Source organism: Lepidochelys kempii, chromosome 3 (genome assembly GCF_965140265.1).
Source record: "Lepidochelys kempii isolate rLepKem1 chromosome 3, rLepKem1.hap2, whole genome shotgun sequence".
Lineage (NCBI taxonomy): Eukaryota > Metazoa > Chordata > Testudines > Cheloniidae > Lepidochelys > Lepidochelys kempii.
The window spans coordinates 151,902,029-151,929,556 of NC_133258.1; the positions used below are offsets into that span (position 1 = coordinate 151,902,029).

Genomic DNA, 27,528 nt, shown 5'->3' on the forward strand with positions numbered 1-27,528 from the left:
TAGTTTAATGGGATCATCTTTAGTTTTATTTATTTGTTGGCATTTCTATGGTGCTCATCCCTGCAGTCTCTAAGTACCCCACAAATACTAATTTATTAAGCCTCACAACCAATCCACCTTGTAGGAGGTGGTATCTCTATTTTACAAATGGGGAAGCTGGGGCATAGAAATGTTTATTATTATTTGTATCACAATAGCACCTAGATTCCCCAGTCAAGATCCAGGGCCCATTATGCTAGCTACTCTACTCCATCTATTGTGCATTATGAAACTACTGAGCTGTTTTCTATCTCTTGTTATCTAAGCACTTGGCAATAATTATCACATCCCACAATTCTCATGGGCATTCCAGGAAAGGGAATTCACCCAGCGCTCAGCTGGAAGATGTTTGTGCTTTGAGGAAACTGCACCAGCTTACGAACAATGACTCATTAATTCACCCTGAGACACATAACCTCTATTAGCTTTGTTCTGAATTGATGACTGGTGTCAAAGACACTTTGATACCATAGACTGAGCTCCCGTTAATGCCTTCCACACTGCAACTCCATTCCAGTACTACAATACTGTTTGTTGGAAGCTACTGGTTTTAAAAAGGATGGGGAAGAGACACTAAGCATTGCAGTGTGGCCATTGTGAACTCCCAGGAAGATGTCCTTCTTTGCTCCGAGACTGAAAATGGGGGTTGCTTCCCCCACCAGATCTTTCCATCCTGGGTTTTACACAAGGCCTATGGCATGCTGGGACTGGATATTTGCTATTCGTTCAAATCCACATCTGGAGCCAAGCTTTCAGGGTGTTTAGATCTGGTCCATATTTTGAACTGTCTGTCTCTTCTCTGTATCTTCATAAGTACTAGTATATTAATTTGAAGCTACCAGAGTAACTGGTTTACTTGCCTACATCTGTTCCTGTTCTCTGCTGGCCAGATACTATCAAATGGACTTGCCCAGTTAGGAGTCCTCCAACTTCCAGTAGTGGCTCTACCAAATGAGCTGAAAGGGAGTCTCTCTGTAGTCAAACCCAGCGGGAGCTGTGCTGAGATTGCCTCATCAGGAAGGCTTTTGTTCTGCGTGTACCACAACATCTCCTGTGTGAAAAGAGCCGTGCAAATAACTTCCCACATAGTGGGGAAAAAAATCACATAGCGACCAAAAGAATTGTTCACCTGAGGCTGAATTTTTCCACAAAAACATGAAACTGTTGCTGCTGTGAAAATGACAAATTTCCACTTGTGGTGGATTCGTGATAACGTGGTGGATTTCCTTGTGAAAAGTTGTAGTTGCTAATGGAAAATGGCAAAAAATATACTTCTCTACAGGTTATTAATATGGATGGAAAAACCAGTACTTTTGCACAGATATTCTCAGGGTAGAATCTTTGAGTGTTCTGCTTTGATGGGGACACTGTAATTTCTTGGAGAGCTCTGTTCCATGGGGGTACTACTGAAATCAGTGGAGATTCTTCCTTCCTACGGAAAGTGACACACGGGGTTCTTCAGTAGACAGCTCCTTGAACCAGTATGAATGCCATGGCCAAAAGAGTGATCCCCAAATGGGTCCCAGAGTGAGGGGATCCTGCCACTTGGGACTGGCCCTTTTAAAGGGGGATGGGTCTCCACCCGTGACACAGCTAGCTCTCCTCCCCAGGTGGGGAAAATGAAGGTCATGTGATCTGAGTGTCATGTAACTCAACCTGACCTAGCCAAGTGGAGAAAGGGGAAGTGTTGCCAGCAGATGGCTGCAGAAAGGTTGAGAGAGCCAGAGGAAAGGACAAGGCAGGCCGTGGCCTGTGAAAGACCCTAGATAAGCAGGCATTGGGGGTGGGGTGGGATGGGGGGGTGGCTCTTCAGGAAAGAGCAGGCAGCAACTCAGACAAGCCCAGGAGGGAAAGATGGAAAGGAAGGAGCTAGGGAAGGGCTGAAAACCAAGCTGAGAGGGTGGGCAGAAAAATTAGAGGAAAGAAGACGGACCCCCTTGGGAAGGAGCCATGGACTAGTTTGAGACTGGGGTGCAAAGGCTTTGTGTGTTGTCCAATTTCAAAAACAAACAAAGGAACTCTATTTCCTGGGAAAGGGAGGACTTGTGTTAAGGCTTTAGCCTGAGGCCCAGGTTACAACAGCAAGCCCCTCTGGCATCTGCTGAAGCAGGCTGAAAATGAGAAACTGAGACAGGGCTGCTGCAGAGCCACCCCAGGCCATGAGACGGCACTGTGGAGGTTGCCACCCTGTTACAGAACTACATGGGGGGATAGGGTTGCATCATCTCGCCCTGAAAATGTTCTCTGTTGTCTCAGGTGGTTCTTTGTCTCAGATTTTGCTTTGCAATGAAACAGGGCAAAGTAGCTGTTAATCAAAACCATGCCTCCCTTCCAAAAAAAAAACCCAAAAACTGAAGCTACATTTTGCTCAAAATAGGTTTGTTTACATGGGTAAAGAGATCCATTATTAAGAGGGGAAAAATCCATTTTTCACCACGTTTTCAAGCTTGCAATGAAATGTGAAGAAAAAAATCAAATTTCAAGCAGTTTCACCTTTCGGTTGTGAATAGTTTGCATGCATCTAGTGGTTGCCTGTCCTAAAATTCACTGGACATTCACAGTTTTCACAGGTTTTTCTTGACTTGTAGGAGAACTATAGAGTCCTGAATGTGTCTGGAGCCTCCCAAAGCGAAATCATGGCTCACTCATGCTGTGAAGTTATGTTGATGCATGATGGAGTTTGATGACTTGGAAACAGCTGGCAGCCATAACGGAGGACAAGGCTGTATGGACCACCTGCCCTGTGGAGCCCCTTGCTTTGTCATCTTCGTAACCCTCTGGGCAAGCAGCAGACTGTGCTTCATTTCAAACACACAAGTGCGGAAATGAAGTGACTGCAGGAAGGTTATAAATATAATACACCAAAAGTCCATGTCAGTAGAGCAAATGCTTTATTATGACTCATCCTGACTAATCCCATGTTTCTCCAACTACCCCACTTCCCACCATTTCTTAGCTAATCACTAGGGGATCCTGGGAAATGTAGTTCCTGGGTTTAGTTTCTCAGTGTGGGCCAAGACTTGTGCAAAGCAGAGAAACCACAGAGCTTGGCAGGCTTGTAACAATTTAAAAAAAAAAAAGTAAAGAATTTTTTATTTTTAAATTGCTAGTTAGGGACCATAAATATTTTTATGGAGCTGAGGGAATCATTTATCATAGCAACCACGCTATGTAAGTCTGTTTCTCTTAAAATGCTCAGTCTCTCTGGCCAATGACAAGAAGCTATCAGCCAAGCAGCAAGAGCACAGCAGAAGAAATAGTCTAGCAGCCCTCTGCAGCTTTTCAAGGGTCAGTCTCAACACAAGAATGGAAGGGAGAGCCACTCCGTGTGTGCCCTCAGTGTTCTGCTGTTCTGCCCCCACCTCTCTGCAGAATGGCTTCCTCAACTGCTCTGTGGTATACTTTTTCAACACTTAAGCTGGGCTGTCTGGGATTGAAGTTCTTTTGTTCATGACATACAGACTGTCCCAGCCTTGGATGTGTCTTTATAGGTTCATGTAGTATAAAACCAAGAGATGGGCAAACCAGCTTGGATGAGCCCAGACCTGGTATGAATGTCTTCTGAAATCAGAAGAAGTAGGGGTAACTTTCTGTTTTGCTTTTTTATTTTTTTCTGGGGAAGCAGGTGACTGGGGTGATGCTCCCTTTGTAGTTGTTTTTCCCAGGCAGATCAGAAATCCACTGAGAATTGCCTCCCTCCCATGATCCTTCTAGCCACAAGGAAAAAGTCACAAAACTATTGGTGAGCCTGTTAGATTCTGGGTTCTACTCCATACAGGAAGGTTTCAAGGGCTGTGATGACCCTCACCCACAGTGCTTTTCCTCCCTCTGTTTATGCATCAAGAGAGGAAGGGTGTTTGTTTTGCTTTGCACCTTCTCACCTTGTTAGGAATTTCCTCCAGACACTTCAGTGCCTGCTCCCCCCCCCCCCAGCTTTTTTTTGGTCCCCACATCAGCTGTTTTTCCTGCTTCCTTGAGCCTTGTGGCTTACAACATTTCTCTTATTCCTCTAAGGAGTGTGAATGGGAAGTGGAACCTGTTCCTATAATGACATATTAACACACTTTGCTGCGTGGGTGAACCTTAGGTACTTCAGAGTTAGAGCCTGTTGGGGGCAGTTTCATTGGCTTTCCTTACTTCCTGTACGCAAGACGCCCTTGCTGGGCTGTTCTGCAGCGCCTTCACCTCCAAGACTTCCCCCAGTCCCTTTTATATTTCTATCTTTCTATGTAGTCTGATCTTTTTTCACGTCAACAGGGTGCTATTGCACTCACATTGCCCTGGAGGGACAACATTTGGGGAGGAGAAGGTATTTCAGTCTCCAGGGGCTGTTCAGTCCATGGTGCCTCTCTTGTGACTGCAAGAAACAACAAAATCCTTTTCCTAGCTTAGAATGGCAGCTGGCCTTAAAATTCAAAGGCTTTCAAAATCTCCCTTGTTCCAGTGCCAGTGGAGAGCATAAAGAACGAGGAGTACTTGTGGCATCTTAGAGACTAACAAATGTATTTGAGCATAAGCTTTTGTGGGATAAAATCCACTTCATCGGATGCATTCAGTGGAAAATACAGTAGGAAGATATCTACACACACACACACACATACACACAACATGAAAAAATGGGTGTTGCCATACCCACTATAACAAGAGTGATCGATTAAGGTGAGCTATTATCAGCAGGAGAAAAAACCTTTTGTAGTGATAATCAGGATGGCCCATTTCCAACAGTTGACAAGAAGGTGTGAGTAACAGTGGTGTGGGGGAAATAGCATGGGGAAATAGTTTTACTTTGTGTAATGACCCATCCACTTCCAGTCTTTATTCAAGCCTAATTTAATGGTGTCCAGTTTGCAAATTAATTCCAATTCAGCAGTGTCTCGTTGGAGTCTGATTTTGAAGGGTTTTTTTGTTGTAATATTGCGACTTTTAGGTCTGTAATCAAGTGACCAGGGAGATTGAAGTGTTCTCTGACTGGGTTTTGAATGTTATAATTCTTGACGTCTGATTTTTGTCCATTTATTCTTTTACGTAGAGACTGTCTGGTTTGGCCAATGTACATGGCAGAGGGGCATTGCTGGCACATGATGGCATATATCACATTGGTAGATGTGCAGGTGAACAAGCCTCTGATAGTGTGGCTAATGTGATTAGGCCCTATGATGGTGTCCCTTGAATAGATATGTGCACACAATTGGCAACGGGCTTTGTTGCAAGGATAGGTTCCTGGGTTAGTGTTTTTGGTGTGTGGTTGCTGGTAAGTATTTGCTTCAGGTTGGGGGTCTGACTGTAAGCAAGGACTGGCCTGTTTCCCAAGATCTGAGAGTGAGGGATCGTAGAGCATGTAGTTGTGAGAAGGCTTCTGCCCCCCCCGCCCCCCAGCCGTGTTGGTGACTCCCTCTTTCATGCTAACCACCTACCGGACAGGGGAAGTCTGCCATACGTTGAGCTGCCTTCACCATTGTGACTGTCAGTGCTGTGGTTTGAGAGGTTGGGATACAGATCACATCTGTTTGAGAGCTGTGGGTATCTTCTGGTGAGGACAGGGGAGCCCATCCAATAGGAGATGATTTGCCTTTAAAGATTGTGAGAGAGTCACTTGGGGGGAAAACCTTGAAGACTCCTTGATACCGTTCAGGGTGTATTCCACACCCACTTAAGGTTTGCAGCAAGGTCTTGTGAAATCTGCAGCTGGAGAGAATTTTGTCTGGGATTTCCCACACATTAGAGTCCTTGCTACATTTCCTTCTTATGATGACAACCTCTGTTACAACATGACCATGTTCATCTGCAGCAATTGCCATTATTGGAAGGAAATGTCCCCATGGGATCTTCAGTGGTATCTGCGATGATGTATTCTAGTCTTGGAAAGTGGCATTTTTAAAGGGGGATTGATGTAATGCAAATTTCAAAATGCCTAGGTTAAAAAACCAGCCCCATTAAGTTGTATTAATGTTTCTCTTTGGACTAGAAAACTCTCCGACGTCTTCCAGAAACAAAACATTTCCCCAAAATGACAGCAGCATCCTGTGCTGTGCCAAGTCAATACAATAGCTGGGTCTGCCTTGCTGGAATTGGGTGTGCTTAGCTACAGATTTTCACTGTGATTTGTCTCCTGAACATATGATTTTCTCTTTGGATTGTAGGAGAAGATCCATGGCACAATCTGGCATGAAATTGATGACTTAAAGGCTTTCAGGGTGCTGGATCTGGAGGATTTTGAAAAAATGTTCTCTGCTTATCAAAGACATCAGGTAAGGGAGGGGCTCTTTTCCCCCAGCATTGCAGGTCTTGAGTTTTCTGAGACTCTGGATCAGGATGGGACACATTAGTGACTGGACCCTTCACTGGCACTAGTGGGGATGCGGGGAAACCAATAGGGGGCTACTTCTGCTTGAGAGTTTGGTGCTCCCTAGAAAAGCACAAGAGTGGGGAGGTGGGTGGGGAACTGTTGGCCAAAGTACAGCATGCTGTTGCCTTGATATTTAATCCAAATGTGTAGCCCTTGGATACTACAGATCCCAGCAGGTAATGCTCTGATTTTGATCTGAGCAGCAGCTAGCTTCTGTAAAGCTCTTGAACTTTGTATTCAGTGTTCCTAATCTCTTTCTATCTTTTTTTCCTCCTTATTCCTCCAGGGTAAAACTCTGGGCAGCTACAGAGTATTGAGCTATGTGACCAGAATTAGCTGTGTTTTGCTTTCTCTTTTTTCCAAACAACATATTGGCCAAACTGGCTGAGTTACAGAATCTGTCCAAGTTACAGATTATGACACTAACATCATACTTTAACAGCAGCCATTTATTAGAAGGTCTTTTTTCCCCTCCTCCTATTCTTGGAAAGCGAGTCACCTGCAATCTGTCTGCTTCCCAGGAATGAGATTCAGCAGGAATGGGACTGTACTTCTACCTCCTTCCCTCCCCCAGATTTCTCTAGCGTTTGGAATGTGTTCAGGGAAACTTCCTTGCAACACTGTAGAATCAGGCCATTGCTCCTGAGTTTGAAGACACACACAGAGAAATGATAGCTAGAAGCTATTTTGATGCTTAAACATTGCCCCCTATAGTGCTGCAGAATTACCAAGTAAACTTAGCTGGCTTTGTTCTCTCACTCTTCTCTCGTCTGTTTAATTCTTCATCCAGTGCTAAACATATAAATTATATTAAAATTATAAACATACTAAAATAACTTGCATAGTCTGATTTAATGGCACAAACCTAAGGACTTTAGTCCAGGCTTCCCTTCCATCTTTAGCCGGCACCACTGAGTCTACACTAGGTATCAGACTTCTATTATTAGGCAAACTGGTTCCAGTGAAAGAACTAACCTGGGTATCATATCTCCAGTCATCATAAAAGCAGTTTTAGCAGAACTCTTCCAATTTGCTAACCCAAAGATGTCTAGATGAGCATCCCAACTTGGAAGCTTTTGAGGTTCCAGTATATGATGGGAATGTTGCACTTTGATCCTCATTCTGACCCTGCAAATACCTTGACATTTCAGTGGGGTTGCTAGGATTACTGATTTCAGAGTGGTAGTCGTGTTAATCTGTATCAACAAAAAGACAAGGGTTACTTGTGGCACCTTAGAGACTAACAAATTTATTTGAGCATAAGCTTTCGTGGCCTAAAGACTGACCAGAACTGTCCTAATTTTGGGATGTTCAGAATAGGCAGATTTGCATGAGAAAAGACCCTCAAAATATCCTCCTGAGGAATTTACTCCACAATAAGAATCCAATTTGCTAAGACTAAAGTACATGAAATTCATTCCTTGTCCATGGCTGGCTTTAGGCATTTGCAATAACCACAGCTGTGAGGGGAACCCTGAATCAGTGCCGAAATAGGCAGTTGCCATCTGTACGTGTTAGCAGCCATAACAGCAGCAAGACACCATCACAATGCAGTGGTGTTGCATCAACACATGACATCAAGATGTAAACATTGGAGCTTCATCACTAGGAAAGACCTTCCAAAGTCTTGCCTCCTTTGGGCCCCAGAATCTAAAGCCAAGGCTGTCCTTGTCTGCCAACTCTTAGTTAGAAACATAATATTTATGGCTGCATTACCAACCACTGAAAAGCAGTTTGGCCTGTTCAACCATAATCCAACCTGACCCTAACCCCTTCCCACTGGAATGGAGCCATCCTCTGAGAATGACCTCCAGGAGTCTAAAAATGGTCCTTTTGAACCTTATAAAAATATTATAGTACTTTATAACAGCCCCAGACACTGCAGTATCACTGATGTAAGATATACTAGTGTAGAATACCGTAGTATGTTTTTGTACTAAAGGTTATTGACTGTATTCCAGCTTTGGCTTCAGTTTTACACATTTTTTCTTTAAATATTCCTTTGTTTCTTTAAATAATATTTCTTCTTTCATCTACATGCATCCCAATACAAACTGGATTCCAATCAATAAGTCCTCACCATTTTTTTTAAAGCCAAGCAACCAAAGTTCCTCATGAATTAAAATCTGATCAGAACTTTTCCAGTTGATTCACACTTGGTCTTTTCTTCCTTTTTATTGTTGGAAATACTCCACTCTGGCCAACTATGTGTTTACTCTTGACTTTTCATGAGTTCATGACTTTTAAACTTCATCCAAATATCTGTGAAGAAAAATGTCAAAGTAGATCTCTGCTCTTTTTTGCATTTGAAAGAGAAAGTGAGCCTGTAAATAAGTCATTTCTTTCTTTTGCTGCTATTAACATGGTCTTAATATATTTTTCCAGTTTCATTTGTTAAACTGCTTCATTTTTAAAGACGAAAGGATCTGTTCTCCTCTCCCTTGGCCCGTGTATCTCCTGCTGGTGCTGTGGGCAGAAGCAGTGTTGTGTCCAGTGAATGAGCATTGGACTGAGAGGCAGGTCTCTTGGACTCCTCTCCTGGACTCTACCACTGACTGTTTGTATGATGTTGACTAAATCACTTGAGCTCTCTGTGATTTAGTTTGCCTGTCTATAAAATGGGGACAATACCAAATGCAGAAGGGTGTCATGAGCCTTTAATTATTTAGTGTTTGTAAAATGCCTTGAGATGCTTGGATGGAAGTTGCTCTAGAAGCACAATGAGTTATGATTAATAATGGGGAGCTATGTACATGCATAAGGAGAGGAGAACAGAGCCTGGAGTGTTAACCTTGGCAGCTCTTTGGATAAGGACTGTGGCCTAGATTTTCAAAGGTATCGAGGTGTTGCTCCACTCAGCATTGCAAGCTCAAGTACCATTGACTTTCCATGAGCAGGGCAGTGCTTAAATACCTTTTCACAATCTAGGCCTATGTTATTTGCAAATAATTTTATTCTCTTAGAAAACTGTGTATGGCTAAAATCTGCCTCTTTGTTAAACTTGGTATCTTTATCTCCGTGGCTAATGTTTGGCATGTTTCCTTCTCTGTTATTTGCGGCTGCTGCCTGCATAGGACCTGCTAACTAACCCCTCCTCCTGTAAGCAGGTGAGTACCACTGTCTGCCTCCTAAAAAACAAACTATTGGCTTGCAAGATTCTCCTGTGGCATGCAGACCAAAGGCAACAGAGAGCACCATGCAAATAAGGGGCCCTGTGCTCATCTAATGCTCAATTTTTTTTCAACAGCTCCTGCCTGGGTGGGGAGGAGGTACAAGGAGCTCCCCTTCTTGCATTTATCTGGGGTGGGAGGAAGCTGAACACAAGCATCATCCTTTCACTCAACTGTATAAAATGTGGAGGTCTCGGTCTGGTTTCTATAGACAGGTGACCGCATCATGGAAACCCCATCAGTGCAGCTTGCCCTCATTGGTCCCCTTCTTGACCGTTTTTAGCAGAGAGCCCAAGGAACAAATGGGACCCAGAATATGAACTCCTTCTCAACCCTAGCAATGCTTTCTGCAGTTCAGTGTGTGACACACCACGGTAGGGCACTGTGGGGAAAGTTTACACTGACCTGCCCACACCTGCTTTGGAGATTACTTCAGTCTCCAGGCCTATCACTTCAGGTCCCCTTCACCAGCCACAAAAGAGTCAATAAAGAAAGGTTTCTGTCTGTGGGGCAGGAAGATGATGCTGAAGCTTGAGTTGGGAAGGAGGTTTAAGGTCATTTGACAGTGACCCTTCAGGGCAATTGAGAAGGTAGATGAGAGAGGGGTCTGGTTCAGTCCACCTTATTTGGGAGTCTCATAGTCCTCAAAGACCAGGAGGAGAGACAGAATTGTGTGCGAGTGAGGTGAAGAAGTTCAGGCTCCCTTGTCTACTCATCGCACTATGGCCACCTTAAATAAAATCAGAGTAGAGAACACTTCAGAGGAAGGCATAGCTTTCAAAAATGGTTTTGTTCTGCATTTCAGGCCCCACTGTCCTATAGTGAGTCCTGGTCACCAAGTCCCTTCCCAGAAAGTCCTATAAGAACCTTGGCCACCAGGGGAAGCAGATATATGGTTGTGGTCAGCTCATTATTTTTCAGCATGTTAAGGGACAATAAGGGTTAAGGTTGTGTGGTAGAAACAACTCCCCAAGGCAAGTTTCTTAGGTTGGGATTTTCACAAAAGCATAAGGGAAATACTCCTGATGGGAGCCTTATCCTTATGGCTATCTGGAAAATAGGCACATCAGTTATTTCTCTGCTATGTGAGAGTACTAACTAGGGCCTTTAAGTAGTTTGGAGATGAAAAGTTTTAAAGAGGTCTGTTCTAGACATGCCTGTGCACAGTTTCCATTAGCCATATTCAGAGTCATACAAGCCCTTTGAGAGGAGAACAGACTCACTAAGCATCTTTGTGTCTCAAGTCCTGGTTAATTCGCCATTACTAGTGGACAATGACAACTGCAGGGTGCTGGTTGCAGCTCTCTTATCCTCTGCTGCCCTGCAGAAGCTAGAGCTGCAGGGAAGGGCTACTCTGCAGCTGGCATAAGCTCCCTAACAGACCTGACTCCAGTGGAGGATCAGGGCTAGTGCTAACCTGCTCCAGCATGCCCCTTCCTGCCCCTGACTCAACCCTTTCCTTTTCCTTACGCTGGGGTCTGGAGGGCAGCGGACATCAGAGATGGTTATGCTGCCTCTGCCAGTGTCATACCTGTAGAGATTTCCCCAAGGGGGAATTCTCCCGGGTCAGTTTCTGGCCTCGGTGGGCTGGAGAATCTGGCTCTGAGACAGCACGGGGAATGCTCCTGCTGAACATCCACTGGGCATTGATTCCCATTTTTGTGTGGCGAGTACAGCTGAGTGACTCCAGGGAATTCCGCTCATCATGTCGTTTGTGTGTTTCTTGGCATCCCTCTCTCAATGAGAATTTGGCAGGCCTGTGTTCCAATGGTGAATTCAATAGTTAAGAGACAATATAAGGACTCTTATCCAACTGGGATGCAACCTTTCCACACTGCTGGGCAACCTCTACTGCAGGCACTTCCTCCTGGAGGCTGTTCAGGCTTCTGAATAGACCTGTGTTCCTGGGGATATACACACGCAACTGCACTGCACCATAATGCACCCGGTTCTGCTCTCATATTAATGTTACACCAATGTAATACTGTTGATAGTTACTCCTGATTTATGATGGAGTGAGATCAGAATCAGGTCCAATGCCTGAAAGTTAGGATGATCCTGCACAGCTAATGATGATCAGCATTTGTTTGACTAGTGAATTGCGGGGGGGAAATCTGTCTGAGTCCCTCCTCCTTTAGAAATTGATTTCTGGCACTTCCTATCTCCTATTCTGCCTCCTGGATTAATCTCCCCACAAGTTCAGTGCTAGTGGGTTAGGCTGGGCTGTTGCCCAATATACTTGGTTTATTCTGTGGGTGTTGGCTAGAGAGAAGAGGAAGCAAAAACAGGGCATTGATTATTTTTTCTGTCTGGTTACTTGTAGAAAGAGATGGGCTCAACTGAGGACCTATACTTGTCCACACGGAAGGTTAAAGAGCTTTCTGTTATTGATGGCCGAAGGGCTCAGAATTGCGTCATTCTCCTCTCCAAGTAAGTATAGTAGCTATGAACTCACGGTGTATAGCATGGTTCATGTGTGTAGAGGCAAAGATAGATCCAACACAGACATCCAAATACTCACTGAGATCAACCGTGGACACCTGCACATGCACGCAGATGTATCCACACCCAGATGAGACGAGTGTCTGCCTATGTGGAATTGCATCCACTCCTGGAGGCCCCAATGCATTTACAGGTTTGCAAACACCTGGCAATCCAAAACACAGGCACTCCACAGATCTATATCGAAACACAGGCAAGTAGATAGACTCTCAACTGCCATAAACGCACACAAACAAGTGTGTGTGTGGGGAATGTGGCCACTGTGCAGCCAACAGTACGTGGGCTGTCCCATAATGGTGCACACTGTGCGCTGTATGTGTCATTTGGCAGCAGTTTTTCTGTTACATTCTTCTTTGCATATTGCTCTGAGAAACCCTTTGGGAGCACACCAGACACCTGAAGGATGCTGGCAGATCCAATATATCTATCTTCAGCCTCTCTTCCCCCGCATCCTCCCCCCGGCCTTTTTTTTTTTTTTTAATTGCCTTTGTGGGGCAGGCAGCGAATGTGAGAGACACTCAGGAATAAGTGTTTGTTACTTGTGCCTTTAGCTGTTAAGGGCCAGCAGGTGCTTTTGCATCCTCCATATCCTCCTGCAATGACCTTTGTGTCCTCATATGCTGTGTATCTGGGCTATATGCACACCTTGCATGTCCTTTGCCAACCATTCTAGACTAGGCTGCAGGTCTGTTGCTAAACAGGTCTGGCTCAGCACTAAGCTCTGCACAAGGAGACTCCCCTTGCTACAAGAGAGGAGAGGAGCGTCAACAACTGGGGTGGAGATAGCTTTTGGGGCAGCACTCAGAAAAAATCATTCCATTGCTCAGCAGGAAGTGCAGGTTAATAAGTGTGAGAACCCCCCCGCCCCCGAAAGCTAACCATTAAATGCAAAGCTGCAGCTAGCAGAAATGGAGCCCGTTCTTTCCATTGCTTGGTGAAACCCACTGAGGTTCTCATTATGCTTCTTAGGTGACATTAGTCGGCCTGTCAGCAAGACACTCTCTGCCCCCACATTCCCAGTGAAAGGGGTTGGTTTACAGTTTTCTGTCTGCAATAGTTGCCTGTGCACGTCATTGGTAGCTGGCAGGGGGTTGTTTAGGATTTTCATTCCATTGGACAGATCTGCTGATGTATCTGGGTCCCAGATTAGTTCTCTTAAGCACGTGGAATGTATATTATAGTGATGGGGAAGGATCCCAAGGTGAGAGCCTGTTACTTGGGTTGTCGACAAGAGATTTGGGTTGTTTGCGCATCTTTCTTTTTCACACGCTTAAGTTCACTGTAACCTGGTTAAAGGCACCAGGGTGAAGCTCCAGGGACTGAATCTGTGTTTCTGTCCAAAGAACAAGGACAGCTTGGGCGCTAGCTTTTCCCCCATCCCTTGTTCTGCTCTGCTCATGTACCTCACACCTGACCTGGGGGAATTCTCTGAGAGAGTGAGAGCAGAGGTCATTCTCCAGGCCTTGTCGTCTTCTCTTCCCCAACTGCTAGCAAATGGGCCTTAGGGAATGGTTCTGAGATGTGGACACTTGTATTCTAGGAATTAGGCTGAGAGTCATCAGCTCATTTCACATGGTCCACCAAACTGTCCTCAAATGAGCATGATTTTGAGTAGCTACTGATTCAGTTTGGATTCAAACTGGGGACCTGTTCCCCATTAACAACATCTCGAGATAAGTGGTGCCCACAGCAAAAGACATTCTGAGCCCCTTGTCTTAATAGAGAGGCCAAGGACTGAATGGGTCATGGAGAATGAACTCTCATTTCTTTCTTTGAGGAGGTCAGATTTGAACCTAGTGGATAGAGCAGTAGCAGGGGAAGCTTGCGGTGTGTTCTGTGCAACTAGGAAATACCCATCTCCAGAGCTATCAACCCAGCATTTTCCATGTGCATTAAATAGCCTAGAAAATAAAAATTTTATAACGGACAATGGGTGCTTTCTCTGAGTAAAGGCGGAGTAAGGACCTAACAATGTTCCCCCCCCAAAAAAGTTATTTTATTTAGAATTCACAGCTCCATAGTCTCCTCCCAACCTCACAATACCCACTTAAAACAAAAGAAGCAAAAATCTTTGGGCAAGAGGTTCCTTTAAATTCATGCCTTTCTGCTCCTCGGGCTATAGTCAGATTTACTTCCAAGTGCAGCATGTGGCTTTTTCAGGTTGATTGCAGACAATAATTAAAAGGGATTTTATCGTGCCTTTGCTGTTTCCTTCCTTCCCAGCCTCCACCAAGCCTTTGAAAATGAAATTCTCCAATCAGGGAAGGGGATCGGCATTCATGAGCATGTTGCTTTCCCTGCCCTCTTTGCAATGCATCTTATGCACACGCAGACACGTGCAATCAGTGTTTTTGGTTTAAAAAAAAAATGCTCAGCAAACAGAGTGCATTGGTGCAATCCTAAAATCCAAAGCTGCAGCTCCGACTCTCAGGTTGCTGCAGTGCTTTCCAACAGCTGTTTCCAATTGCCTGTAGCTGTGCATACATCCCTGTAGTTTATTCCCCCTTTGTTTACACTAAACTGTCGTGTCCTTTAAAGTAAAATAGCTGTATGAGGTTTTTTCCACTACTCGAATTATTTTGTTTTACTAACACTGTGTTAGAAAGGATCAGGCAGAGCTCATATTTCATAGGGCCCAACGAGCCAAACCCTAGCGGGAGTGGGAAATAGCACTCACTCACACACAGCCCCCCCCCTCACACACACACACCCCTCTCACACACACCCTCACACTTCTCTCTCTCATATTTAACAAGACTATGGCAGAAGGGATTAACTGGGATAAATTAAAAGGGACGAAAATTGGAATGCTAGTTGATTTCCGTTGACATGGAAATTAGTTGGTAAATGTCCTTCAGTGTCACCTTCCTTCTTGTCCTCTTCCTCGTGAGAACTTTTTTTTTCCAGGCCATTTACTATCACTGAAACGTTGGTGTTTTTTCCAGTGCAGTGGGTGCAAGTCTCATGTTGTGGAGCCTGATGAGTCTAGATCCAAGCTCTAGTCCCTGTCAGATAGCTATAAGCCAACTGTAAAGGGCTCAGATAAGCATCCAAAATGCTGCTCTGAATGTTTCACAAGGTCAGTTTCTCGCATAGTGCTTCCAGTACGTCCCGTTTGAGCCAGGTCACAGGACCAACTCTCTCTGGTGTGTCCCAGCTCCCACCAGGTCCAAGGACAGCCTCTTCCAGGGTGTTTCTGACATGCCCCAGTTTCTGCCACATCAGAAATCAGCCTCCCTCATGATATTCCCAATATCCCCAGTTTCCACCAGGTCAGAAGTCTCTGGTCAGACTTCTGTGGCCTGGAACTGCTCGACTGTCCCTCTGGACCTCATCAACTCTCCACCTCTTTTCAGCTCTCAGCTGGAAATTTCTCTGCTCTTTTTTTGCCTATACCTTTTCTCTCTGTCTGTTCCTAGCGTCAGATTCCCTGCTTTTAATATGGTGTCCTTGCACAAGTCCATGCAGTGTTTGTCCTGTGCAGGCAGGCGTCTTATATTATTTATCTCTGTGACTCAGTATGGACATGGGCAGTTAGTATGAAAAACGTTATTTGCAGTAAGGGAGCGTTGTACTGAAAGCATGTACTTGTGTGCCACTCATCAGCTGCCCTAGCTCAGGCCTTGGCAAAGACACTTCCATAGGGACTATTGCATGCAAATGGGCCATTCATGCCTGTTGCTCCTGCGCAAGAATTGGTCAGCAGTGCCCATCCCCAGAGAACAGGAACAATGATGAGTCCGACAGAAGTGCCATAGATAGAGACACACCCAGGTGTAACTGAGGTGAACTGCAGATGTTTGGACTCGGGCTGGAGGCCAGGCTCTAAAAACCCTGTGAGGGGAGGTGGGTCTCCGAGCCCGAGTTCCAGCCCAACCCAAACATCTACCCTGCAAATTTTAGTGCCACAGCCCGTGCCCTGCAAGCCCAAGTCAGCAGTTCCAGCCCACCTATGGCCATGCAGCGCATCTTCTGTTGCAGTGTAGACATACTCTCGGGTTGGGTATCACATCCATCTGCCACATGGTACTGCCTTCTCAGCACTTCCAACCCCTTCAGTCCAGACATTGAGAGGACTGGGTGTGGAACTGCTGCCCCCAGAGCACTCCTAGCCCCTCCTCTCTGCCATGACAACTGCATCACCCAGCAGTGATAGTATCATCTCTCGTCACCTCCGGCAGGCTGTGCTGGCAGCTGGGAGAGAAGGTGGCTCTTGAAGGTTGTGTTGTCACTCCCTGCTGGGGGAAGTAGTAGCAAGACTAGCTCAGCCCCTCTGCATGCTCCACTTGAGATCGGCCTGAGTGTGAAAGGGAGCCAAAAGTTTTCTCCTTGTCCCTCCCATCACAGGGTAGTGAGCATGTCCCTTCTTGAGTAGGGAACCAGTGGGGTGACCATCTTCCTGGAAGGAAGTAATTAACCTCTGTCTGGAAATAGCTCACTGGAGCCCAGTTATAGAGGAGTGACGCTTCTCTGTAAGCAAAGTGCAGTGAAGTCATTTAGGAATTTCTCTCCATGTAACTGGGAAGATTAGTCTGCACCCAGAAGTTGGTCTAACTGGCCTAACAAAAGATATGATGATAAACCGGTGCAGCTGTATGTGTGTGGACACTCATACGCAGGCTTATACCAGTGCATCAATTTAGCTTACTCCTGTGTATTATAGGGATAGCTCAGGGGATCAGTCATGGGATGTGGCCACCAGTTCAATCCAGCCTGGTTTGGCAGTGAATAGCAGGCACTATTATCGAATGGCTGTTGTGAGGGAGGGGGAGTCATTCCATTTTCTTTAAGACAAATAGCCGCATCCCAAAAACATACCATGTGCCAGCCTTGGCTGGTAGTTTCAGTAAAGGCCAGGATCAGGTAGGCCATCGAGCATGAGCTTCCTTCTTACCCTACAGCCATCTCTCTGGGTCAGGATTCAATGGGGCATGTGAGAATGTGTGTGTGGAGGCGGAGTTCAATGCTGCTATACCTTTCCTGTGAGTGAAAAAAGCTTGTCGGCCTCCAGGGCTGCCAATCCCAGTTCCTGTCACAAGAACCACAAGAATCCTTTTTGAAAAGGTAAACTATCTTGGTCAAAGATGAGAGATTTCTTTTCCCAGGGAGAGAGGAAGAGTGGGAATGACATCCTCTTGGTAGGAAAAGTTAACGTACTTTGAATAACTTCATGGTACCTTGGCAGGAGGTGACTGCACTTCTGTGAAAGATGAGCAAGACCTAACAGCACTTGCCCAGGAGTGGAGCAGTAAACTGAGTTGCTCTTTCCTTTCTGGAGTGAGTTGGCTGATGAATGACGGGTATACTGTGTTGGTCTTGCAGCGGAGGGGGAAGGGGTGACACCAGCTTGAATCAATGGATATCTTTAAGGAAGAAAAATGAGAAAGTGCTGGATGTCTGTAAGGGAGATTGATGCAAAACGATGGCATGTCTCCCGGGCATGTTCTGAGTCAGGCAGACATCTTTCTCTGAGAGGACCAAACAATAAGCCACTTGAAGTCTGCAAGTGAAGCTGGCGTTAAATCAGCCGAGGTGTCCTGGGGAGATTAGTGATGAATTACTCTGCCGAGTCAATAGGGATTATTTATCTGTCCAGAGGGGATGGAGGGAGGGAAGCTATTTGGTAATTGTTCAGCTTTAATGCCACGAGAAGAAGCCACAAGCAGTTGGGTCTCCTTGCTCCACCACCGTGCGGTGGGGGCGGGGGTGTGGAGAGAAGAGGGTGGGATTCCCTCCAGTGCTCTTTAGGTCCTTTTCCATCTGACCAAGGTTGGGGCAGGATTGAATGCAGGTTTAGGCACTGTCCTCACTACAGACAAAGCCTATTGTAGCTGAAGAAGAGGGTGCTGCATTCCCTTTTAAGTCACATGTCACCAGCTGGGTTTGAGGCCAAGATCTCTGTTGTCAGTGAAGATATATGAAGCAGAGAGGATGTGGCTGGAATTACACATGCCATTTGGAGTCTGGAGGACTGTGGCAGTTGGATAAATAATCTTTGGCTCTTGAGAGTTGGTAAGAAAGTCACTGATGTTGGAGAATAGCTCTCCAATGCTGAGCTGTAATTTCTTCAGTGTCACTTTTTGGGCCATAATTACACTTCAATTTGGTGTCTCCACCACATGCCAGGGAAACCTCTATTCAGTCTTGAATGGAAAGATTTTATGCATCTGCTTTAGGTTCCTGTTTAATCAGTTCACCTGTTTCTGTTTAAATGCAACACATCTGTTTCACGTTACTGTTGGAGATTTTCAGATCTACTGCAGGGCTGATGAGGAGTTTTGAAAATATAACGAGGACCATTTGATTAACAACCCTTTGGGCCAGTTGTTCAGCTGGCTTCTAACAGTGGGAATCCATGTTTGTGCTGCTGACATTTCAAGAATTACAAGCAGTTACTGCCCTAACAGAAAAATAAACCCCATTTTGATGAGACCCTTCTATCAGATTTAATAGCATCTGTAATAGTCTGGGATGCCTACTTGCAGTCTTCATGACCCCATTACAGGCTTGCAAGTGACCAAGCTCAACTGCCTCCCTGCAGATGATTGGGCAAGCTTTATGGCACTCTCTAATGTGGACTGGATCAACCAAGCCAGATATTTTCCTGCTCGTAGTTGGGCCTAGCTACATCCAAAAGATCCGTGTTTGTGTAGCTATCTGTCGTTTTGGGGCGCTCAAATATTTTTGAACAAAAGATGCATGAAATGATTTTGGTGCTGATGAAAGGTGCTAGGTCAATGGAGTTGGAAACTGAAGTCTTCATTTAGGTCACAGAATAGATTAGAGTGACCAGCAGCAACATGAGCTTTGCCAATGTACCTCAAACCTGTCTGTTCAGTTTCTGGCCCCTTGTTTAAACTAATGCCAGTTGGACAGGATCGTCTAGGTAATGAATGCTATGTTTTTCCATATCCTCTCTGCCTGAATTTTCTATTCTAGGTCAAGGTGAAAATCAGACTAAAGACAGTTAGGTTTCCATGTGAGAGCATGGTGTGCGGGTCTCCTCTGCAACAGTCTGCAGGATCTCTGCCTCTCAATATGGCACATACCTCCTGCAGAGAGCAGTCTCCTAGAAATATAAAGGTGCAGTCCCAAGAAAAACACAACCATAACATTTATATAGCCACAATCTGCTAGGAAGTAGGCAGAGACCCACCAAATTATTTCACATTCGGCTCTTCAGCCATCAGATTAACGGGTTTTTGATCACTAGCAAGTTCATAAACTCACAGATTTTAAGACAGATTTTGAGAGAAGAAGGGGTCAGACCATTAGATCGTCTAGTCTGAGCTCTAGTTTAATGCAGGCCATAGAATTTCACCCAGTTCTCCCTGTGTTGAGTTGAGCTTGAATCAACCTGGTAACTTAGAAGTAAAATGTTTTTTCCAACCTTTCATTTCCAAGCCTGTTAATCCTCCCATCTCTTCCAACTGTGGCTCAACTGTATGCCTTGTATGGAAATCTAGTTTCCTTACCTTTTGTGCTGGCAGTTGGCCCTGTGCATCATTTCTACTATAGCTTCATTTCTAAAACCAACTGGAAGAATAGTTGGGAACAGCATAGCTGAAGCTAGTTAGGAGGCATAATTTTTGAAAAGCTTTTGAATGTCTGCTGATTCATATTTTAGTTCCCAGCTGTTTGTTATATTCGGCAACATTAAAATGATTTAAATTTCTCAGATTTAGTAATATTTCCTGTCTGTAAAAATAAAACATTTACATTTGCTTTTGCATAGTTCCAAAAATGTGATCCCATCCAAATGGCAATAGCAGCATGAAATGTTACCGTGATGTTTCTCAGCACAGAAGACAAAAATATTCTGCTGCATTCATCAACCCCATGACTCATTTATTTTTGCTTTTTTTTCCCCCCTGCTAAATGTTAAGTAATGCATTGATTGGGGAAAGTCCATGGAGACTGAAGTCCTTTCTGCACAAAAGCTTCTCCTCTTCCCCTCGCACCCCTCCGCCTTGCCTTGCCTGTAGGCTTCACCCCTGATGTAGAGATTTTCTTCGGGAGTAAGATGGCAGTTCCCTTTGTGGTCCGTTCCATCTTGGAACAACCAATGAGGATGTCATTGGTCCACTGGATTGTGGACCACCAAACCCATTTCAGACAAGCCTCTGGGAGCCATTAGATGATAACAAGTTTTGATGGCTGCTAGTCTGCATTGGATTTGAACTGGTGACCTAGAGGTGAAAAGACTCTTTGATCAATTCACTGAGCCCTGCTTGTTTTGCTATAACTGATTGCCTAATTAACTGCAGACCTCTAAAGAAGAGGGCAGAGGCTGGAGAGAGGAGGAGGAGGATAATTTTACCACCTTGTCCATCTAGCACAGGAGCTCCTATCTTGAAGTGGCTAGCACTGCTGAGGGGGGCCTAAATTCATGCTATCAATACCCTTCTCAGCTGTGAATGCTGGCACGGTGAATTTCTCAAGCAAAACCGATTCTCTTGTCCAAAACAAACCTATTCCCTGATCAAGAAGGGAAACCTATTCCCTGATCCATTCAGAACCATTACTCAATGGCCTTGGAGATGCTTTAATATTCCCAGAGGTGAAGTTTAAGTTCATAGTTGGATTCAATAGTATGTAGATTCAGGGTGTGAACAGTAAAAGTATTTGAAAAGGAAGGTGTCTGTGATGAGGGAAGATAAAAGGAATTCTGATCTATGAGGAGCTGATTGTTGTTCTCCTCCTGCTTTTGATGTGGCTTTGATTAGCTGAAGAGGAGAAAAAAGTATGATCTGGAAAGTCTTTGTACACCAGAATTGGTTAGATCATCTTAAAGAAGGCGACTGACTTCTTTAGACTAGCAAAGCCGAGGATGGGGGAGAGTCTCATAGGAGGCCCTGTGTTGGAAGCTGTCAATGTGGCATTTTATGCCTTGTGCTTTCTTGGGGGGCTTTTTGTATTCCTCAAATTACTAATGGGGCAGTATTAACACTATTGAAAGGTTGAAGCTGTCCAATGATGAAATCAAACGGGCGATCTTGAAGATGGATGAACAAGAAGACCTGGCCAAAGATATGCTGGAGCAGGTGAGAAGAATCACAATTACTTCATACAATGGTTGGTCTAAGGATAATGGGCCAGTTTCCTCCTCTTGGAGCAGCTCATTGGGCCCATTTAAGACCTAGGATAAGTGGATGCAGCTCAGTCAACTTCACTGGGAATGCCTCCGCTTATAGTAGATCTGAATTTGGCCCTGAGACATAACTGTGCTTGTGTAAAAGAGGAGAATTTTGCCCAATGTGCCAAATGCCTCCGTAGTGTAACTCCACTGATTTTGATGGAGTCACACCTTGAAGAGTTTGGTTTAGTAAGTTTTTTCGATTACGTTATAATTTCCTGATCTAGAGACTGTGGTTGATTTTTTTTATTAGTAGTTTTTCTTTCTCTTAATTTCTACTTCCTCTCTCCTGTTCACCCCTCTTCTCCTCCCCCCCGCTGACTATTCTCCTTTCCTTCATTTCTGGTTTAGTGATTAGAGCAGCAAACTGGGACTCTGCAGACCTTGGTTCTATTACCAATTCTGCAGTTGGTTCACTCTTTGCCGGAGTGTTCCCATCTGTGAAATGGGGGTAATGATGCTTACATGTATTTGGACAGTGCTTAGAGATCCTTGCATTAAAAAGTGCAAAGTATGTATTATTATTATTCTGACCCCTCCATAATAGATGGACCATTTTACAAGCCTGTGCCTGGCTCCCCTGATGTCAGATAGATTCAGCTGCTTTGCGTCTCAATATCAGATTGTTGGTTTCTTTAGATAAAATATTAGAGCAATGATGAAAAGCAGATCCACTGCTTGGTGTTTCTTGCAGGCAATTTGCTCCCCGTGAACGTGGGCCGGGGTGTAAGCATGACAATATTTATAACCAGATTGAAGCACGACTCCCACGAGATATGTCAAAAATCTGTCAAAGTATGAGCTTTTAAGGTCAGCACATGAATAGCAGCCTGTGTCGGGCATACATACAGTGGCTTAGATATTGTTTATTGTTTCTGCAGAGCAGGGCAGGAGAGGAGAGAGATAGTTGGGGCTTTGTGTGGTACTGTAGGGTGAGTGGGATAGATAATCTACACTTGAGGGGCAGATTCTACTCTCATTTACATCAATGTAAATCTGCTGTGGGAATGCAAGGAGTTCTGCTGTCAGTTACACCAGTGTAAATCTAGAAAGAATTCGGTGCTTAGTAGTTACAAATGGGAAAGACTCACTGGAACTAAAAAGTATCTAATGAGGTCAGTGAGGGAGAATAAAGGCAGAACAGCAAGCAGATGTTTTAACATGCTCACTCTTGTAGCCACAGCTGCATTGCTCTGACATTACAGTCACTTGGGGGAATCAGAGCTGCTCTTTCTCACAGTAGCACAACAATTCACTCACTCTCTTGCACGCAGTCTCGCACTCCATCTCCGTGGGTGTGTCTCTCTCTCTCTCTCACTGGATCCCTCATGCTTGTTTTTGATTTGTCTCTGTGGTTCTAGCTGTTGAAGTTTGTTCCTGAGAAGAGTGATATCGACCTGCTGGAGGAACATAAACACGAAATTGACCGCATGGCCCGGGCTGATCGATTCCTTTATGAAATGAGCAGGTCTGTGGGACATATGCTGAGAAAATGCCCTAGGGGCTGCTTGGGAGCTGCTGTAATTGTGATAGAAAATGGATAATGTGGCATTGAATGGAAAACAGTCAAGATATTTATCAGAGGGGTAGCCATGTTAGTCTGGATCTGTAAAAGCGGCAGAGTCCTGTGACATCTTATAAACTAACAGACGTATTGGAGCATAAGCTTTCGTGGGTGAATACCCACTTCGTCAGATGCAACATGAAAGCTTATGCTCCAATACGTCTGTTAGTCTATAAGGTGCCACAGGACTCTTTGCCACTAATCAAGATATTGTGGGCCAGATTCTGCACTGAATTACACCCTGGGGCTCCCAGACATCCACAACATGAAGACATTTCAAGTCATTATATAAGCATTTCTCGGTGGTAAGAACTCTCCCTGGGCAACATTTAGGGGGAATCTCTGAGTTGACCAGAACATCCAACACTGTTCACGTACACAGATGTTAATATCTGGCTTTCAACAGCTGGATCTCCTGGTTGGGACTCATCACACATTATTTTTCCATAGGTCTGTCACATTTCCCACTCCCCCCACATTGGGATCTGTCCCTTTCCCTATCCCAACCTGACACCTCTCCTGGGTGGGACCCTTTTTCCATTTATCCCATTTGGAGTCCACTATAAAAATGCATCTTTCTGAAAGAGACTGGAAACCTACCAGTTGCCCATGAGATATGGTTAAAGTACAAAGCCTGTGTCCTTATGCTACACTCCTCGGTCTGAGTAATCGCACCTGACACTGACTGACAGGCATTGGGAGCAATAGGCCTTTATATGCTGTCGGCTGCTTCAGTAATCCCACCTCTGGATCAGTTTTGTGTATAAAATGAATTCAGCCTGTGCTGAATCTGTGTTGCTGAACGCTTCCTTCATAGGTAGCCCAAGCTTCATGGTGTCCCTCTGCTTCCCCTCATGTAGGATCGATCACTACCAGCAGCGGCTGCAGGCATTATTCTTTAAGAAGAAGTTCCCAGAGAGGCTGGCAGAATGCAAGCCTAAAGTGGAAGGTACGGCAAAGGCCTCTGCAGGGAGTTGGTGAGGGGCAGGGAACGTCTGAGAGATTTACCCACATGCTGTGTTGTAGAGAGTCAGTAAGTACAAGGCAAGACCACCAGCTAACGTTGTCATTACATGCGAAGGTTCAATAAAGTTGCTACTGCAGAATGTGTCCTAACTGATGCCCTGTAAGTTACCCCGTGCCACAGAGCCACCAATGCTGTGTGCCATTTTTCTAAAGGCAGACTTCCTTCACAGCCCCAACCCCTGTAATTCCCTGTCAGGTGTGGCTGTAACAGCAGATACACACAGTCCCTGGTGCTTTTCTGTAAATGTATTCTTTTTGAGGAGGGGAAGATAGGATTCATTCAGGTGTTTAAACTGTTTGTAGCCCTCCTCCTTGGATATTACAGTGAGCACATGAGCATGTTCCAGTCAGCATTTTAAAATGACATTGCCCCGGTTGAGGCCATGACCAGCCCAGGATTGGATGCTTTGAGACTGGGGATCTCTGGGGCTGTGCTTTGGACTGCTTAGAATCGGGGGATAAATGCCTCCAGAAAGGCTGCTGTGACGTAACCTTGGGTCATCTTTTACTTCTTTTCAAGCCATTCTTCTGGCCTCCAAAGAGCTCACCCGCAGCAAGCGCTTGAAGCAGCTCTTGGAGGTTGTCCTGGCCTTTGGCAATTACATGAACAAGGGCCAAAGGGGAAATGCGTATGGCTTCAAAGTCTCCAGCCTGAACAAAATTGCAGACACCAAATCCAGCATAGACAGGTAGGCTGTAAAGTCCCCACGGAAATGAAAGCTCCCATGCTGTATCTTGCTTCCTCTGGTGACATACTGTAGAGAATTTCAAATGATGTCTTACCTTTACATTTCAATGGTGCTTTCACTCTGCAGGAACCTGAAGTACTTCAGAAGCTGATAATACAGCACTGTAATTCAGTCACATCTTGGGTGGAACTCATCAGCTGTTTAACTGCATACAGCAACGCTACCTGTATTTAATGTTCCACAGCTAATTGAAACTGCTTAATATCCTCTCTTTTGCAAAAAGAGACATGGAATCTTTAGCAGCCACAAGAAGCCAGGGCCACAATTTTACATCTCATCCAAAACGCAGTCCCGCCGACAGTACAGCACTTTCCCTGTCACCATTCTGGGGCGTAGGTTCTGTATTGACTCAGAGGAAAGAGTGCCACCTACTGAATCAATAACACCCTGCAGCACTTTAGGTTCTCCTTTGCTATCTCCCTTGCAGGTACTTATTAGGCTGTACCCCTTACCGCCCTTTGCTGGGCTCTGATGAGACAACAGTTTAAGAGGGAATGGTTTCAGGCTGTCATAGAATGAGTAACTGCAGTAAGAAGTCACATGGAATTAATCCCTATCTTAAAGACATTAAACCAATAAACCTGAACTTTGTTTTAACTACTGCTATGTGCTTCCTGTATACACATTCTGAGGTTACTCATCCCCTATGTAGCTACTGCCTAGATAATTTTTTCCTTTGGCCTGGATGAGTCTGAGTTTCCATATCTGGAATGTCCTCTGCAGATCCTATGGCATCCCTAAGTCCCAGCTCCCTTTGGTTCTTGGAAAGAATGATTCTTGGGAGAATAGTCTCTTTTAATCGGTGATATTTTCATTTAGTTAACAGAGTTGCTGATTGGTTATGTGAAGTTCGCTTCATTTGACATACCAGATTCCATCACCAAACCCTTTGCAATGGCTGGCATTCCCCCCCACCATCTTTCCTTTCTCATCTGTGTCCTTTTTATTTTAGGAATATTACACTGTTGCACTACTTAATTATGATCTTTGAGAAGAAGTACACAGATATCCTAGACATGCAGTCTGAGCTGCAGCATCTTCCGGAAGCAGCAAAAGTCAAGTAAGTCCAATGCTACTGTCAGTCTTGGGTCTTGATTCAAAGTCTGTTGAAGTCAAAGGAAAATTTCCATTGACTTCAGTGGGCTTTCAATCAGGCATTTAGTTGCTTATAGATTTGCTCTACTGCTGTGTTCCCAAGTAAGGACTAGCTCCTCAGCTGGTGTTAGTTGCCTTGGTTCCATTCACAGCCATGGAGCTATGCTGACTTACACCAGTTGAGGATCTGCCTCTCAGTCATTTGTGAAATCATTGAGAGTTTTATGCAAACATGTCCTGCTTGATACTTCTGAATGATTCATCATAACTAGAGTATTTGTTTGTAATTCAGTACTTGTGCTGTGTGATTGGTACCCTACCTTATATAATATTGTTTCTGCTCCATGCTGGATAGTTGGAGGTTGTTTAAAAAACCATAAAAACAAACAAAACCCAGCAAATAAGTCCCGGGCTTTTTAAGCCATTTTCAAGATGGTCATGAAAACCTTTTTACAGGCACACTTGCACAAGGGGTTGGGATGCTTTCACTTTTCACTAAAGTTTTTGTTGTAAATAAGAGTCCCTGTGGATATTTGTGGAAAGTGAATAAAAAGGTTTCAACTACCTTCAAAACTCTTTTGGAGTTTTTCCAAAGCACTGTTCTGGAATACCTGTGTACAGTATTTTCCCAGACATTGTTCTTTTGTATGAAGCGCTGGCTTGGTCTGGTACTTCTACAGCCTGTGAAAAGCAAGGGAAAAATGAATGCAGATTATAAAGAGAGCAGTTCTGTGCTCCAAGCTCTCACAGAGACGTTAATTAGTGCCAGTACTGTTTTTTCAGATGTGGACACTTCTTCACTAAGGAATTGGTTGAGAGTTTGAGAAACAATTTTTCACTCACTAGTAACCTGCAACCAATTTCTAGCCAGTGATCTAGAGGTGACAGACGTCATCTCCTAGTGGTAATGAAAAGTACTGACTTTTGTATGCTAAGGAGATATCCATTACATTACAGTTTAGAAGGAGTTTGTCTGTTAGTGATCATTAGGGTAAAATTGTGCTAACCTACAATGTTAGCTCATATGGGCTCCTATGTGATGAAAAAGTCATCAACAGTATTTCGATAGTGTAAATACTACATAGATAGATAGATAGATTTAAAAGGGTAGTTTAGTAATAAGTTTGTCCCTAATGGGATTCTTTAGTTAAGTGGGGGAGAAAATGGTGTGTGAAACTGATTTGAGACCATTGTGATGTGTGTGCTAAAGCGGAGTTCTCTGCCTGTGAATCAGGCAATTGTTACAAACCAGCCCTGTGGCTACCACTCCATGCTAGAGAGGTGGGTTGAGTTTATGGGCCCGGTATCTTGCACCATGACAGATGTTCTGAGTTTAAACTTTTCTCTCCTCTCCATAAGTATCATGGGATCTTTAATCTGACCACAAGCAGTTAGGACCTGGGTTTTACATCACATACAAAAGGGAGCACAGACCCTTTCCCCCAGTCCCCAACGTCTGGCGTGACTGGTGCCGGAGGCAGGATCCCAGACTTGATGGACCAGTGGTCTGTTCTGCTACAGCAGTTCCTGTATTCCTGTGTAACACTGCCCTTTTTGTTTTAACTGCTGCGTCTGTGTCTCCCTTGCAGTCTGATGGAGCTGGAGAAGGAAGTTAACAACATAAAGACTGGATTGAAAGCCGTTGAGGTTGTAAGTATGTCAAGATTTCCAAATCTCCACACTAAAAATGTCCCACTTGGGATGTGGGGCACTATATTTTCTACGAGAGAAGGGGGCTTTTCTTTTCTCATTAAGCACAATGCGTTCGCCGGGAAAAATAAATAAAAGCTGGTCCTGCAAAGCTCTAGCTGATGATCCTGGCAGACTTTGGCCTTAACAAAAGGCTTGTTTGATCTTGGTCCGCAGAGCGACAGACTGTTTGACAAATGGCACAGACACCA

General features: G+C 44.7%; 1 protein-coding gene across 3 annotated transcripts in view; it reads left to right on the forward strand.

Annotated features, from left to right (window-relative positions):
* DAAM2 (dishevelled associated activator of morphogenesis 2) overlaps nt 1–27,528 on the forward strand; it is a 243,722-nt gene that overhangs the window by 189,532 nt on the left and 26,662 nt on the right. For 2 of the 3 annotated variants that reach the window (XM_073338564.1, XM_073338565.1), the window contains exons 15-23: nt 6,180–6,287; nt 9,460–9,492; nt 11,879–11,985; nt 21,017–21,101; nt 22,555–22,661; nt 23,618–23,706; nt 24,304–24,472; nt 25,485–25,592; nt 27,217–27,277. In XM_073338564.1, coding sequence (XP_073194665.1) covers nt 6,180–6,287; nt 9,460–9,492; nt 11,879–11,985; nt 21,017–21,101; nt 22,555–22,661; nt 23,618–23,706; nt 24,304–24,472; nt 25,485–25,592; nt 27,217–27,277 — 867 coding nt within the window. The remainder of the gene's footprint in view (nt 1–6,179; nt 6,288–9,459; nt 9,493–11,878; nt 11,986–21,016; nt 21,102–22,554; nt 22,662–23,617; nt 23,707–24,303; nt 24,473–25,484; nt 25,593–27,216; nt 27,278–27,528) is intronic. The other variant, XM_073338566.1, reaches the window with a different exon arrangement.